At 53.2% G+C, this 15,639-nt stretch overlaps 1 protein-coding gene across 1 annotated transcript; it reads right to left on the reverse strand.

The window, feature by feature from the left end:
* Positions 1–4,263: 4,263 nt before the first annotated feature.
* SLC2A6 (solute carrier family 2 member 6) lies at positions 4,264–15,427 on the reverse strand. Its single transcript, XM_075015531.1, has 10 exons — positions 15,327–15,427; positions 13,406–13,568; positions 12,461–12,667; positions 11,476–11,575; positions 10,462–10,673; positions 8,853–9,005; positions 7,315–7,423; positions 6,924–7,106; positions 6,321–6,466; positions 4,264–4,928 (listed from the first exon to the last, which is right to left on the reverse strand). Exons 1-10 carry the CDS (start codon positions 15,425–15,427, stop codon positions 4,764–4,766), a joined length of 1,539 nt encoding a protein of 512 aa, XP_074871632.1. The 3' UTR covers positions 4,264–4,763.
* Positions 15,428–15,639: the final 212 nt, after the last annotated feature.

The following is a 15,639-nucleotide window of genomic DNA, read 5'->3' on the forward strand; positions in this document are numbered from 1 at the left end:
TTTGTGGGACACCTCCCTCGCGGTATAGCCATGGTATCCAACACACTAGTCACTAGGACATGTGGCTCTTTGGCCGGGTGAATATGGCTAGTTGTCTTGAACAATAAGTATATTTTCAGACTAACGTGGCTAGTTCACTATTAGCAGTAGCCACTAGAGTGGGGGGTGGGGGGGTCTGGCTTGGGCAGTGCCAAGGGTGGAAGGGGAGGGATTTAGGGCAGTCAGCCTTGCCCCCTGCCCCCCATTCACCCTCTGAGCCATGGATGGAACAGCAGCACAGCACTCTGCTGCATTTCAAAGGCGCCTGGAGCTTTGGCTGCAGCAGTGGTCAGAGCTCCAGGCCTGTTTGAAACGCTGGGTCCGAGGGCAACTGGCCCCCCTGCCCTGATCTACAGGCCTGTGCACCAGTAATTTCAATGGGGCCTTCATGGTCTGGATAACACAGTGATTCTGTGTTTAAAGGATGCCTCAGAATAAGACTGGTGGTGGAGCCTGTCATGGGACAGAAGGCTTATCACGTGAGCTGTGTGGACAGTGTCCCTAAGCAATATTTGTACTAGATTATCAAAAAGGATGTGTAGCGTTTCACTGAGTGAAAGGGAAAATTGCACTGTTGATTTCAGTGGGGTTTGGTGGAGCTAGGCTGGCATTCAGTGGAAGAACACTGCAGAGTAATGCATATAGCTGCAGGTGTGTCTTAGTGGTGGTTGCGTTGTTCTGTGAGTAGTAATACACCAGCCTCAGTGAAAGCAAACAAAATACAAGGCAGACGTGGGAGATAGAATAACAGCGAGTCTAACCTACACCCACAGAAGTAAGCTGCTGAAGCAGTAAAGTCCTCCATTCACCTTGCTGTGCTTTGGTTTTTGCCACCATGAGGCTCTCGGAGGGAAGCATCTGAGCCCCTTGGAACTTTAAAGCATTTACTAAGATCGGTCAGTTGACACAGTCTGGTCTTGCATCCATTGATGTCAAAGGCAAAACGCTCCCCGACATCGGGAGACCTTTTATTTTGGATCGTCCTGTGTACTAGCCCCAGTGGCTGGGGTCAGGCCCCAGTTCAGCAAAGCATTTGTGTTGAGGGGCCCCATTGACTTCAGTGAGCCCTAAGTACATGCTCAGAGTTAAGCACCTGAATTGGGGCCATGATGGTTTCTGTAGGGCTGGATTATAGGCCTTGGGCCACAATATTTAAGTGTCCACTATATCTGAGTGCCTTGAGACCCCTAGGATCTGATTTCCAGAGGGGCTGATCACTCACTGATTCCACTGACCTCAGGACCGACAAGTGTGGCACCCAGAATTAGTGTCAGGTTTTGGAGGGGTAGCCGTGTTAGTCTGGATCTGTAACAGCAACGAAGGGCCCTTCGTTGCTGTTACAGAATTAGTGGACACTTTTGGAAACTTGGGCTTTCACGCCCACCTCCCTGGCCCACACTGCAGAGCAACCTGTATTAGCTGTTGCTATGACTGTCCACTTCAGCAGGCTGGCAGCCCTCCTTACTGCTGAATCCTGCATCAGACATGCCACACAAAGGGCTTTTCAGAGGAGCAGCAGCAAATACAGTGGTGGTTAGCCTGGCTTAGCTCCTGGTGTGGATATGCAATTACTTTTGGGGTGTAGAAAAGACCCTTAAAATAGTCTTATGAATACAGTAGTGAGTAGATCCATTCACAGTGCGGGGTGGTTATTAACAGCACTTGCTGCGCACAGTCAGCGGCTTTGGAGTTGCACAAGCAGAGGTGAAGTTACAGGACCTGCTCCAGGGCGTTTACAGTCTCAGTCCAACCCTGATGATGTGTGGGCTTAAGGACCACATTTCACGGAGTCTTTACAGGCAAGGGACCTCTGTGTTCACACTGTGCTGGGTCACACTGCGAAGATCTCACCAGAGAGAATGGACGAGAGGGAAGGAAGTCGTATAATGTGTGAATTACAGAGAGATGGGAATTAATGGGCTGCCAAGAGCTTGGTATTGCAAGTGGCACTGGGTGTGAATGTGCACCCTGAAATGGGCACCACCAGCAGGCACAGTGCCATCTGGCCAGTTCTTTTCCCCATCTGCACAGCCTGACGTAGTCACTAATCTCTTCTTGTGTATTTTATTCATAAAAGGGAGAGCGCTGTATCTGCAAGCTCTGTTTTCAGTCCAGGACAATTTTACCCTGGGCATTCAAGGGAAGGCTTGAAGCTTCATTTATACAGTGTACCCAGGCCTTGCTGCTCTAGAAGACAGCAAGTGCGGGTTTTGTAAGACCAATGATTTGATTCTTTGTGTATGCAGTGAATAAAAGACCATTCTACCTCTGGAAAGAGCCACTGTGATTTCTGAGATTTTGAACTTAACAGCAAAATATTGACCCTGGGTATACAGGAAAAGAAGCAACAAAGAATAAAGCTTTCATCAGGATGAACAAACCAGCCTCCCAATGTAAGAATAGCCAAGGGTCCGTCTAGCTCAGTGTCCTGTCTACAGACAGTGGCCACTGCCATGTGTCCCAGAGGGAATGCCCCCTTGCCCGTTCCCTGCTTCTGACAGAGGCTAGGGATGCCATCCCTATCCATCCTCACTAATAGCCTCTGATGGATCTACCCTCCATGAACTTATCTCATTCTTTTTTTAAAACTCTTCTATAAACTTGGCCTTCAACATCCTCTGCCAAGGAGTTCCACGAGTTGACTCTCCTTCCCCATTTTATACTGGGGCAAATCTCTTTTAGGCCAAACCCTGAGGTTCCTGTTCTGTCTCCACTCACTATTTGCTCAAGCAAAATGCCCAGGGGCATCAGTGACTTCAGGATTGAATCCATATGCGTTTGAGATGGAAGAAGTCTTGGCCAAGACTTTTATAAAAGTGCTGAGTGTCCATAACTCAGCTGAGAGCTGCAGGGAACCCTTATAGCACTTGGTCACACTTAGGCGATCCCTAGTCAGTTCATGGTAGATATGGGCCTGAGCTCCAAAGTTTGGGTGTGGATCTGAAATTTCCTGATATCCAGAGGAGTTTGGATCTAGAGTGCTGGTTCTGACCCATCTTTACCTCCTACTCATCTGGCTCATGCACTTTGAAATATTTCATCTAACGGGAGTTCCATCATTATCCTTGGGGACTGTTCTCCAGTTTAATACAGGAAGTCTCAGGAAACCTTTCCTGACATGCAGCCCAAATGCACCATGTCTTAATTTCATCCCACTACTCCCACTTAGAGCGCAGTGAGGTGTAGTAGTCATGGAAGGGAGTAGGCAAGTTGGTGAGTCATGTGCTACGACAGTGTTTTTGCAGCTGGATGAATGACTGGACAGAGATTTCATAGTTGGGATCTCTGCTGCTCTGGAAGCTCTAAGCCCCTTTGGTGTAGGTGGCTGTTCAGAAGCTACTTGTGGGGCTGTGTTCACAGGGTGGGCATTGGCTTGTGCTACAGTGAAACCGCCAGCCTGCAAGAGGCTGGGTAACCCTGTGCTGATGTCCCTGAGGGTGGTGAAGGCAAACTGCTGCTAACCATGATGGGAGGGTGAACCCATCCCCCAGAGAGGCATTCCCCAGCCTGCTTCACTGGCAGAAGAGGGCAAGAAAACCAGCTCTTTTACCCTCTCTGCTAGAACAGTCCATGGTGGGAAAAGGAGACCTGATGGTAGTGACGGCAAAAGTACTGTTTGCATGGCGACCTAACATGTCTTTCTGTGGGGAGGCAGATGCACCTGCTCCCAGTGTCTGCCTCTTCCCTGCCTTTGTTCTGTTCTAAGGGTCCTTTCTGGGTGGGCTGCATTTGGGATCATGCCTGTTTATTAGGCATCTGGTGTAATCAGTGTTCCCTGTAAGATGAGCACTTGAGCAGCCACTCAGGAGAAATTCAGGTGCCACCGAGTGCCCACAGCCAGCAGCATGTATGTTTCCATTGGTGGGGTACATCTGCCCATGCCTTGATGCCCATAAAATTTATTCTGCACATGAATGGCAAAAATTACAGGGAAGCCTGGGCGTAATGAGCGTTTTCAGCAATACAATAGGGCAGCTTTTCACACGAAAAACCTTGCTGCCTTTTTTTGAAATCACCGTGCTTATAAGAAGCCACATCATAATGCACAAATGAAGGGGCTTTTCCCAGGAGCGTAACTGGGAAGCGTGCATTGGGTGGTGTCCTTAGGAGTGACATGGTTTCCCTCAGTGCAGGGTGCTGCCCTGGAGTGTCAGATCCTTTCCTTACAAATCAACACGATGTCTCATGCTCCATGATCTTTGGTCAAAACCACTTTATTCTGACAACTGCATGAGGGGCCTTTGTCAACTTACTCTTGGCAGTAGCCAACACTGTGAGCTCTTGCTTTAAACAATGATTCCTCTGGGCTGCTTTGCTCTACAGGCTTATTAAGAAACTGCCATTTTTTCCTGGCCCACAGAGGGTTTGAATGAAGGAGCCCTCTTTACCTCCTGTTCAGTTTTGGAGCAGGTATTATTATCTAGGTTAAAATTAGCAGCATGCATAGAAATCCCAGATCCTTAACATTCTGCTCTGAGACCCAGGGTCCCTTAGAATAGCGTTGAGTGACTCGTAGAAAGGAGGTAAATTTCCTGTCTGTGGTTCTCGAAGACAATGGTTCCCTCCCAACTTAGACATTCGCCAATGAGGCTGCGTGCAGGGTGTTTGCAGGTCTCGCGGGCACAGAGAAAACCACTCTAGCAGCACAAAAATCCTTCTGCCCGCTTGCATATCAGAATTTGTCTGGAAAGCTCCAGTAAAGGGCAGTGGTCCAAAGAGGATCCTCAGATGTGGTTCCTCATAATGGATCTCCGCCCTGTCCGAAAGTAGGATTCAATTTGCTCCAGGGACCGGCCTTTGGTCTCTGGAACGCAGCATCCTGTGAAGATGAGGTTCACTGCACAGATGACTGCAAAGAACAAGAAGGGGACTTCGAGGCCGAAGGCTTGCTGGAAAAAAGAACAAACAGATGGCCTGTGTGACTCAGGAGCCGAGAGCATGTGGAAAGAGTGGGGAAAATGGGGAGAAGCGGTGAGTTGATGCCTTCCCTCTGTGTCCTCAGACATGGAGGGGAACAAAATGCACAGTCACCCTGGAAAACTCTTTGCTGGGGGCTGCTGTGAATGGCAAAAGCATAACTGGGTTCAAAAAAGAACACGAGAAGGTCATGGAGAGTAGGTCCATCACTGGCTGTTTGCCAAGATGGTCAGGGATGGACCCCTATGCTGTGTTCCCCTATACCTGTGATTATCAGAAGCTGGGACTAGACAGCAATTGAAAGTGCCCTGCTGTGTTCACTCCCACTGAAAAGCATCTGGCACCGGCTGCGGTTGGACGATAGGGCACTGGGCTAAATGGGCTATTGATCTGACTCAGGATGGATGTTCTTGAAGACTTCAGGATGTCCTTGGGGTTAAAGCTGGGACACGTGGAGGCAGGAGAAGAAGGTGGTTCATAACTCAGCCTCTAAAGGGGTCCGTGGGCCTGCACATGTTGCCCAATCTCTATGCAGCTGCCTGTCCCCCTCTAGTATGGAGAGAGCGGGGCTTAGTTCAGTGATGTTCTTAGTACACCTTGGATGCAAGGGGTTAATGGAGGCAGTTGTGGTCCATGGGGATAACTCACTAGGCAGGCAGTCAACACAGCTGTGTTGTATTCCCCATTCCGAAGGGTGACCCAGACCTTCTCCATTGGCAAAATGGAGACCATGACGTTGCCTTGCTTTTGGGAGGTGTTTGGAGACCTACCAGTGGGAAGCCATACGTGTATACATGGCAACTAAAGGATAGCGTGTCATGTCTGCATGATATTCTGGAGGCGGCCTTTATAGCCATCCCCCATCCTAATTGGGGTTTTTTGAGCCCTGAATCAAGAAACTGGTGTAAAATTCAAGAGATTTTTTTAAAAAATATTTTGGGGGGATTTTTTTAATTTGTCTTCTGGTTTCTGGGCTTCAAAGTCAAACTCCTGTTGTGTTTTAAGCTTTGCACTGCTGTCATGAGGGCTAGAAATACACTTTGGGGAAAAAAAAAAAAAAAGCTGAAAGTCTCTGGTCATCACCAGACTCCAGGAGCTGGGGCTTGAAGTGAAATACCAGACATGGTATGAGTTGCAAAAACAGTGTGAGCTGGCAAAACTGCCAGTGCCTGGGTAAACTAGGCCCCATCTTTGTGCTGCGTTCTTCAGCTCTCACAACTGCTCCCCAGAACAGTGTCCGCTGTTGGGGTCCCTGATTGGGATGGCTGTCTCTGCCATATTGCTTCCAAGGGGTGACGGCCATGGAGGGCCTAGCACCACAGCAACCCTCGGAGGCTTCCCTCGCTGCCCCGAGCTCTACTCACCACGACCTGCAGGAAGAAGCTGGTCAGAACAAAGGCCGTGAGCCAGCTCATGAGGACACAGAGGCCTGACGCCACACCCCGGGCCTTCAGAGGGAGGATCTCTGACATCAGCAACCAGGTGATGGGGCCCCAGCCCATGGCGTAGCCTGGGGGGAGGGAAAAATGGGGCGGATTAGGGGAAAGCAGAGGACTGTAGGGTACAGAGTGAAAAGTTCCCTGCCAATCCCTGACCCATGACAGCTTCTGCTCCTGTTTCTACTGGCCCCTCTACCAGGACTAGTGGGTCTTCATAGTGAGTGATCCCTCTTCACACTTAGACGTTGCTGCTGCTGGCCACCTACCCATGAGGGCATGGCCCAGAAGAATCAACACAACCCCAAAGCAGTGGCGATAGTCATGTGACAAATACATTCAGTCTTTGCTGCTGCCCCGCCCTGCTCCCACACCTGGTCCCACACCCCAGGACTTTTCCAGAGAAACATTTCCTTCTGCCCCTGCCACTGTCCCAGCCTGGCCAGAGATGGTTAGTCCACGACGGACACCTCTGCAGTTGGAATCTGCATTGTGGCGTATGGTGGGGTGGAGCCCCACTCTGGTGCGTACCCATTATGAAGAGTATGGTAGCCACGAGGGGGATGAGGGTGATGTAGCCTGAGGGCTCTGCAGTAAGGCTTTCCGGGCTCACTAGGGTCCCATTAACGATAGCCAGGGTAGAGTTATGAGACGGCGGCGAGGTGTAGTGGATGTAGAGCCCCAAGGTCAGGTTGGAGGCTAACATGATCCCAGCTGTTAGAGAGTGAGAATAAAGACGTGAAAAGGTTTTCCTCTCAGCATCCCCATGGAGGTCGGCACCCCAGCTTACTCAGGCCTGAGATCAGGAATCGCACCCATTGGCGTGTTGTCATCCCCCTAAGCCCCCTCTAGCTGTCCAAGAGAAACGAGCCCCCGGGTGCTCAGAGCCCTGGGAGATGAAGGGATTTAGGGCGAGATGTACCTGATACGAAAAGGAGCATTTTCCTGCCCGCTTTGTCCATGGAGAACACAGCGATGAGCACAGACACCAAGCGGACTCCCCCTATGATAGCCGCATCGTATTCTGGCTTCTACAATAAAAAGCCTAGTCGGAACGTGAGCAGCAAGACCTGGGGCCGTACACCTGCCTGCCTGCCTCACCTTCAGTCCTAGCCCTGGACCCGAGCTACTCTTATTTCTGCAAAAGCCACAGGAAAACGGTTCCTTTAGGTGGACCCAATAAACCAGGACGACTGGGAAAGCCCAAGGGAGGCTGCTGGCTGCATGGGGTAAGGTATGACTGGTGTGTGTGTTGGAGTCCTACCATCACCCTCCAGTGGCTGCAGCATCAGGTCCTCGGGCAGGTGGTAGTCGCCCACGGAAAGGACACCCCCTCCTAGGGATTTTGCCATTAGCTGCAATGCTAAGAAGCCTGCGACTCTGGAGCTGAGGGCCTCCAGGTTCTGTGAGCGACTTTCCATGGCCTCCATTATTTTTGGCCATGGCTTTGTGACAGCGGGGGGCCTGATTTGGCCAGGGAAAACTCCCCCTTGGAAACCTGAGGCCTCCCTCTCTCCTCCCCCTGCCCCACTGCAAAGCACAGAGCGGAGGCTCTGCTGGGTGGATGATTTTCTCTAGCAGGAACGCAGTTCTTTGCCTTTAACTCCAGAAGGGTTTGCCCTCCCCATCCATGAGCAAAGAGCTGGGAGGCAGAAGGCTTTGGCAGAGCATCAGGGGGCAGAGAGCTGCTTTCTGTCGAACCCAGTGTGGGCCAGAGCCACAAAGGGGAATCCCCTCTTAGGCCCTGCCCGGGAGTCGGGTTTCATGCAGATACTCGCCTATCGCCACAGTGGTTTTCCAGCAACTGGCTGGAATTGGGATCAGCACTAATGCCATCAAGATGCTCTGTAACAGACTGAGGCAGATGAATGGGAAAGCCGTCCTGCCCCCAGGGTAAGGCCTAGCATGGGGGAGCACTAGTCAACCCCCCCCCCCAAATACATACACTTTGTGTTTCCTAGAGCCCATGTGCCCTTCAGCTCCTCCCGCACCACTCCAGGCCTGTGTGGCACTGATTACGCCACTGGGGCGACCCATGCAGCCTGTACTACAGGCTCAGCACGCTGGAAGGGCGTGAAGGGAGAGGGACAGAAGATGACTCGTGGGCCTGTATTTTGTAAAGGGACGAGTGATTTTGGGAACCTCAGTTTATTGGTGCCCGACCTGAGACTGCTTTGAGGGGCCTGATTTTCTGGGGGCGGGGACTCAGCACCGTCTGTACAACCAGGCCCCTTTTTGCTGTCTCAAGCTGGGCCTGCAAAATCACAAGGCACATGACTACTTAGGCCATGGTGCAAAGAGCTGTAGGCTGGATCAGAAGAGCTCTGCAGAGGGTGAGGGGCTGCTGGGTTCAGTCCCCTGCCCTGGGGCCAATACCTGAGGCTTTAGCTGAAAGTCAAAAATCCTCCCCGTGTTCGTATGTGACTGGTGGTGGAACGCCAAGGCCCTCGTCAGACTTACCAATATCACAGCGGTGCTCTGAAATATCGACTGCAAATACACCAGGATGGGGGTGACACCTGAGAGCTGCTGCAGGAACCTCATGAGGACCGCGATCAGGATGGGCTTGTAAATGAATGGGTCCTTCATCTCCGCACAGGAAATCCGTCCGCTCTAGACACACAGATGGAGGACAAGGTAAGCACGTGTGTGTTCACAGGGTACCGAAAGGGCAGAGAGGGTGAACGGTGGGAATCCCGGGTTGTTTTCATCCCGGGGTCGCCCAGCTCTGCTCTGTGGCGGGGAAGGTTCATTGCTCCCTTGTAGGGAGGGGGAAGGGATGCACCCAAGTCACACAGCAAGTGTGTGTCAGGCCTGGAAACAGACCCACGGAGTCCCGAGACATAGGCGCTGTTTTCCCTTTTAGCTGTGGGGTGCTGGACCTGCCCCATCTGTCTCAGAGCCTTCCCCTATGCCATCACTTCTCCCAACCAGCTCCATTCTATCCCATCCTCGCCCTGCTCCCAAACCCCAATCCCGCCTGCCTCTCTGGGTGCACCCCATCCCTGATCTTCCCCTGCCCTCCCAGAACCTTCTGGCTACGTCTACACGTGCCCGCTACATCGAAGTAGCGTATTTCGGTGTAGCGACATCGAAATAGTCTATTTCGATGAATAACGTCTACACGTCCTCCAGGGCTGGCAACGTCGACGTTCAATTTCGACGTGGGGCAGCACCACATCGAAATAGGCGCTGCGAGGGAACGTCTACACGCCAAAGTAGCACACATCGAAATAAGGGTGCCAGGCACAGCTGCAGACAGGGTCACAGGGCAGACTCAACAGCAAGCCGCTCCCTTAAAGGGCCCCTCCCAGACACAGTTGCACTAAACAACACAAGATCCACAGAGCCGACAACTGGTTGCAGACCCTGTGCATGCAGGATAGATCCCCAGCTGCCGCAGAAGCAGCCAGAAGCCCTGGGCTAAGGGCTGCTGCACACGATGATCATAGAGCCCCGCAGGGGCTGGAGAGAGAGCGTCTCTCAACCCCTCAGCTGATGGCCGCCAGGGCGGACCCCGCTATTTCGATGGTGCGGGACGCAGATCGTCTACACGTGCCCTACTTCAACGTTCAACTTCGAAGTAGGGCGCTATTCCCATCCCCTCATGGGGTTAGCGACTTCGACGTCTCACCACCTAACGTCGATTTCAACTTCGAAATAGCGCCCAACACGTGTAGTCGTGATGGGCGCTATTTCGAAGTTGGCGCCGCTACTTTGAAGTAGCGTGCACGTGTAGACGCGGCCTCTGAATGCCAGGAATCAGCTGTTCACCGCATTCCAGAAGTGCTGGGAAGGGAGGGAGATGAGTCAGTTAGCTGGGCCACCGGCAGGCAAGAGGCACAGGTGGGAGGGAGGTGATGAGGAGCTTGGCTGCCTGTGGGTGCTCAGCACCCACTAATTTTTCCTCATAGGTGCTCTAGCCCCAGAGCACCTACAGAGTCAGCACCTCCATCCTGGTCCAGGGTGGTGCTGATAGTTAATGGGAGCTGGAAGCAGGAGAAGGCGCTATGGTTCTTTTGTATGAATTCCCAGCATGCCTCAGTGCAGCAGCCGCATCCCACTGCACCTGCTGCCTCACGCTTTCTTTCATTTGCTCAAATTCTCGATAGAAATCAGCATTCGGTCCCCGGAGCCAGCGCAGCACCCTGAGCGCCTCCTCATCCTTCCCCTTCGCGATTAGGAAACGGGGTGAGTCAGGCATGAAGCAGAGAAGGATGATCATCATGAGAACCGGCACTTCCCCAGCCACGGCCAGCCAACGCCAGGGCAGCTTCAGGCCTGCAGGAAGCAGTGGCAGGATGTTAGAAGCAGGGCTGCCCGGGAAATGATCCCCGCCAAGCCACCCACAAAAAGTGGGGGTCAAATAAAGAAAATCGATTTGCATCAGCAAGATCACTTTGGGGTGTTTTCACCAGAAAAACTCAATATTTTCAGCTATTGCTGATAGTTTGGTTTTCTCCAAGCAAAACATCAACATATGGGACAAAAACGGCCATATTCTTCCTGAAAAATCCTGTTGGGAAAGTTAGTTTTCCATTAGGGAAAGTGAGTCAGTGGAAAAGTTTCAGTCTGCTTTAGCTGGAGGGCAGCTGGCCGGACCCTCCTTTTCCTGCAGGACCCACCCCAGCTCTCCCAAAAGACCAGGGGTGCCTGCCTCCAGCAGCTGGTGGGAGCCAATGGAAGCGGAGGAGAGGCTCTCCATGTGGCCTAGGCCGTGCACGTGGGTGGAAATAATCTTTCTTCATCTTGATTATGCCAGGACTGAAGTGGCGGGTCACAATGATAACAACATAATGGCTTGAAATCCATCCCGGGGCATGTGATCATTATCTGCACACATCTGACTGCTGGGCTTTTCCCAGGTCTCTTCTGTAGGGTCACGACTCAACAGTTCCAGCCCAGACACCACTGCAAGGTGCCCTTCTCTCTTGGGGTGACCGGAGCTGGGTGGTCACACAAGCAGTTCCTGGAGTTTTGACCGAGTTCTACTTCTTTTCATCAATGTGTTCGTGATTTGCTCAAGGGACCAACCCACCCCTCTGAATACCAAAGGAAACCAGCCTCTGTGGTGTGTACTTGCCCAGGGCATACAGGATGAGGGAACCAAGGACAGCCATGGTCTGAGGGCAGGCACCCAATGTTCCTCGGACCCCAGGATGGGAGATCTCGGAGATATAGACCTAGAAGGAATGATACCATGGTTACAGGGCAGGAAGGGGAGTGTCACTGCAGACTCTGCAGCATGTCTGCTGGGGGTTTCCTGTGGGGGAAATATACCAATGGGAAAACAGAAACACTGTTTGCAATGACTCAGCTGTGCTGTCATGGCAAGAAATGGAGCAAGACTACAGCCTGGCTGTGGTCATTCTTGCCCAATTCCTGCCTGCCTTATTTTAAGCCACCCTGAGCTGATATTACTGTCAATGCATCCTGTGTAGGAGGGAGTAACTGCAAGGAGGACGGCAGCACAGGACAAAGATCCTACCCATTTCTTCCTGTGGGTGTGCGTGTCTAGCGGTGTGGAAAGGTGCCAACTGCTCAGCTCACAGGGCCTTAGTTGTTTGCTTATCGAGGGCACGGAAACTTCTCCTCCCTGCCCAGGTGTCACCCTAACCTGTAGGAACCAACTGTACAAGTAAGATAGCAGCTCGAGGCCACTCCCTGTCAATGCTTGACTTCACCGTAGCAATTTGCCAGGGAGGGGCGCCCTGGGAGTAGCGGAACATGACTGAAGCCAGCAAACCCATTGCATGCTAGCTGCCCCAAGGCCACTGAGCAGCAGGGCACTAAGCTGGGCTGGTTTGGTGCCAGGCAAGGAAGATCCCTTATGTGCCATTGCTCAGCTCCTAACAGGCGCCTGACATTCCTGTGATGTTCTACAAAGACCACCAGTTGCGACAGCAGCAGGAAGGCCTGGTTTTTGCATCCTAACTCCAACACACTGTTGGGGTAACGCAGACCCCTGCATCCAGCAGGGGAAAGGTTCGTGCTCTATCTCACTAGGGAGGAGCCAACAGCTAGTGGTTGTCTGCTGCTGCCTGGTTGACACATCGAAGCCTCATTACCGGTATGGAGGCAGATGTCACGCCGCCGGCGTAGCCTGTCAGCAGTCGCCCCAGCAGCAGCATCCAGAGTCCTTGGGCGCTGGCCATGAAGGCGTAGCCGACGGCAGATGGGACAGCCGAGAACATGATGCTGAGCTTCCGACCTAGGCGGTCATTCAGGATCATGGCGCTGAGGCCTCCGGCAGCGGCTCCCAGCATGAACACAGACTGCAAGAGAGGCGCGTAGGTGGTGCTCTGTGCCTGGTAATGCTAGGACACAGCCTGGCCCTGCTAAGCAGGATGGCAACGCTCCCCTTGAGACCATGACCTTCGCTCTCAGTGCCTGTCTCATTGGCCAACCCCCCTATCTAGTGGAGCTGCTGTTTCCTACTGTAACCCACACACCTAGGTGTGGTTCTCTGGCCTGTGAAGTGCCACCTAGACCACTTACAGAGTGAACGAATGAATCTCCCCCACAGCCTCAGCTGAGAGCCAGCTGGCTTTTAGCTCTACCTGTAGAGCTTCCTGCACTAAGCTCCAGCAGTCCCAGGTGTGAGTCCTCCTGTGGGTGGTTATGCTACCAGCCCTCTTTCGGGCCTGCCAGAGCCATGGAGATTCCCCTCCCCTGGGGAGCCCCAGCTGGCTGTTTCCCCTTCAGAGCTCCTCCACCACCAGCCCTGAGTGACATACAGGCATTTTGCCCTTACACAGCCCTTGGGGCCTCCAGTTTCAAATGCACCTGATCTTGATTTTTTGAGGGGCCCAGTATGAGACTCCTAAAAAAGGGAGCCTGATTTCCAGAAAGTGCGAGGACCACCTCTGAAAAACAGGCCCTGCCAAGGGTCTAGTCATAGGCTGTATAACCCAGCATTAAGTGCCTCTCACAGCTCAGCTCCCCGCACCCCAGGGCTTTCCTCCTCAGAGGGTTGGCGTGCTATGGAGGCAGAGTAAAATGCCCCTTCTTACCCCAAACCAGGATTCCTCCACTCGGTTTATTTTCAAGGCTGGGATGTTGGATCGTTCCAAGGCAGGGATCACAGGGGATGTGTAAACCAAGGCATACCCAAAATTGAAGTTCCCCAGGACCGCAGCGAAAGCTGCGAGAAAGAGCCACTTGTTTTGAAGGGTTCTATAGGAGACAGGGCAAGAGAGAGAACTGCGTGTGTGGGTGGTGTCTCACCATAATAATCAGCTCAAGCCTTATTATCCCAAAGGACTTTCTCCACAAGGCTCTGTTTGTTGCAGAGTCTGGAAAATGCTGCTGCAGTGATTGTCAAGTGCCTTCCTGCTCTGCAGAGCTCTGAGCAGTGCCTGGGGAAGCGGGTGCTTTATACGCGACTTTATTATTAAGAGTTCATAGAGTCCCCTTAAAAGAGTGCGCCTTTACATCAGCGCCCCTCTGGAGGCTGTTCTGGTGTGAGTGGGAGGCCAGGACCTTTGCAGTTGTAAGATGGGAGCAGGGGACCTGGGCCGTCAGGTAGGCTGGGCTGTGACATATGAGCCTGTCCAAAGTCAGTGGGCCTTTAAACCTGCCTTGTTCCAGGACCTGAGCGGCAGAAAGCAGAAGTGGTAGAGAGGCTGCCTGTGAGCCCCTTGTGGGTCCTGCACATTTTAAGCCTCGTTGGCATGGCGGGGAGGAGGGAGCCAGGTGGCTGCCTGGGGGCAGGTTCCCTTTGGAAAGCTGGTAAATTGTTAATTCGTATTTACTCTAGTGCCCAGGGTAAGGGCTGGGCTGGCCCAGCATACAAAGCTCTCACTCTCCCAGCATGGGAGTGTAACCAGCACCCCAAAGTAGGTCAAAGCACAAGTCTGACCAGTTTAAGGTGTGGCTACACAGCAAGCTCCCCTCTCCCCCAACCGGTAGCACATCTCAGTGCTGGGGCCAGCTGTTTCCAGCTCCCAGGGCTGGCCCTGAGGAGCTATGCCTAGCAGAGCAGCCATTCAGGCACCGACTTCCCCCTCAGGGGTTTCAGAGGACCTCGGTGGATGTGGGCACTGAGATGTGCTGCTGTGGTGTGTCACTGCCATGTGGCCATACCCAGAGACACTTATCTGGCCTCTGTTACCGTCCTGTGTGAGGGCCTCCCAGTCCTTAGTGTGGTCATCCTGACAGCCCACCATGATGCAGGGCAGGGCTGTTGTCCCTGCAGTATGGTGGGGTGGCAGAGGCAGAGAGAGGTACGACCTGCCCCAAGTCACACAGGATGTCTGTGGTGTAGCCTTGCCTTGACCTTGAACGCAAATCCTCAGCTACAGCCCTGGCCATGGGATAACCTTTCCTGTCCCTATAACCTCTGCACACCTACCAGCCCCCTCTGCCCTCTGAGAGCTTGACAAAGCCAGTGGCCCTGGGGTCTGGCTTAGCTGAAGGGGAGCTGGCCACAGAGCAGAGGTCCAAGCAGTCAGTCCAAGCCAGGGGCCAGCTTGCAGTGCGCATCGGTAGCCTGGGTCAGCTTGTGAGCTCCTCACGGTTCCTCTGACCCTCTGCAGCATAGTCCTGTCTGCCACGGGAGCAGTTTGGCCTGGGTGCAACCCCAACCCCAGCCCTTTGGTTACACTCAGTCATTGCCTTTCATCTTCAGCTAAACAGTGAGCTGCGTGTGGGGGGGGCCTGGCTCTCTGGGTGCACATACGGTGCCTGGCACAGCAGGGCCCTGGGCCCTGATTGGCATTCCAGGCAGCACCTGAATCCCGACGACTTTGCAATGATCCTGGAGCATAGGGAACAGCCAAGGGGTTTCTCCCAACCCCGGCTGACCTGGGCAGCGTGGGGAAGGAATGGCCCCAGTGCCGAAGCTCCTCTCCAAAAGCAATGGCTGCACCTGGGCTCCCAGAGTCAGACCCTGCTCCTGGCGAGCACGGCCTGCGGGGTGCGCTCAGCTCCTACCTGATGTATTCCCGGTCCAGCTGGCGGGCAGCCCTCTCTGGGAAGGTCCGATAGGCGGAGCCGGGCACACGCAGGAGCGGTTTCTGGATGTTGGTGTCCATGGGAGGTGATGCTGGACTTGTATCTGTGGGGACAAGGCAAGCTGGGCCGTGCTGCAGGAGCCGTCCCACTGAGGCTGCTGCCTCTGCTGCTGTCTGGGCTGCTGCTGGCTTGGGAGGGTATCAAAGGAACAAAGTCAAATGAAAGTGAAAGAGGCGATGCGAGGAGGCAGCTGAAGAAGTTTCCGAGCTGGCAGTGCAATCTGTGCTTGTGG

This window comes from Carettochelys insculpta, chromosome 21, assembly GCF_033958435.1.
Source record: "Carettochelys insculpta isolate YL-2023 chromosome 21, ASM3395843v1, whole genome shotgun sequence".
NCBI classification, from domain to species: Eukaryota; Metazoa; Chordata; order Testudines; family Carettochelyidae; genus Carettochelys; species Carettochelys insculpta.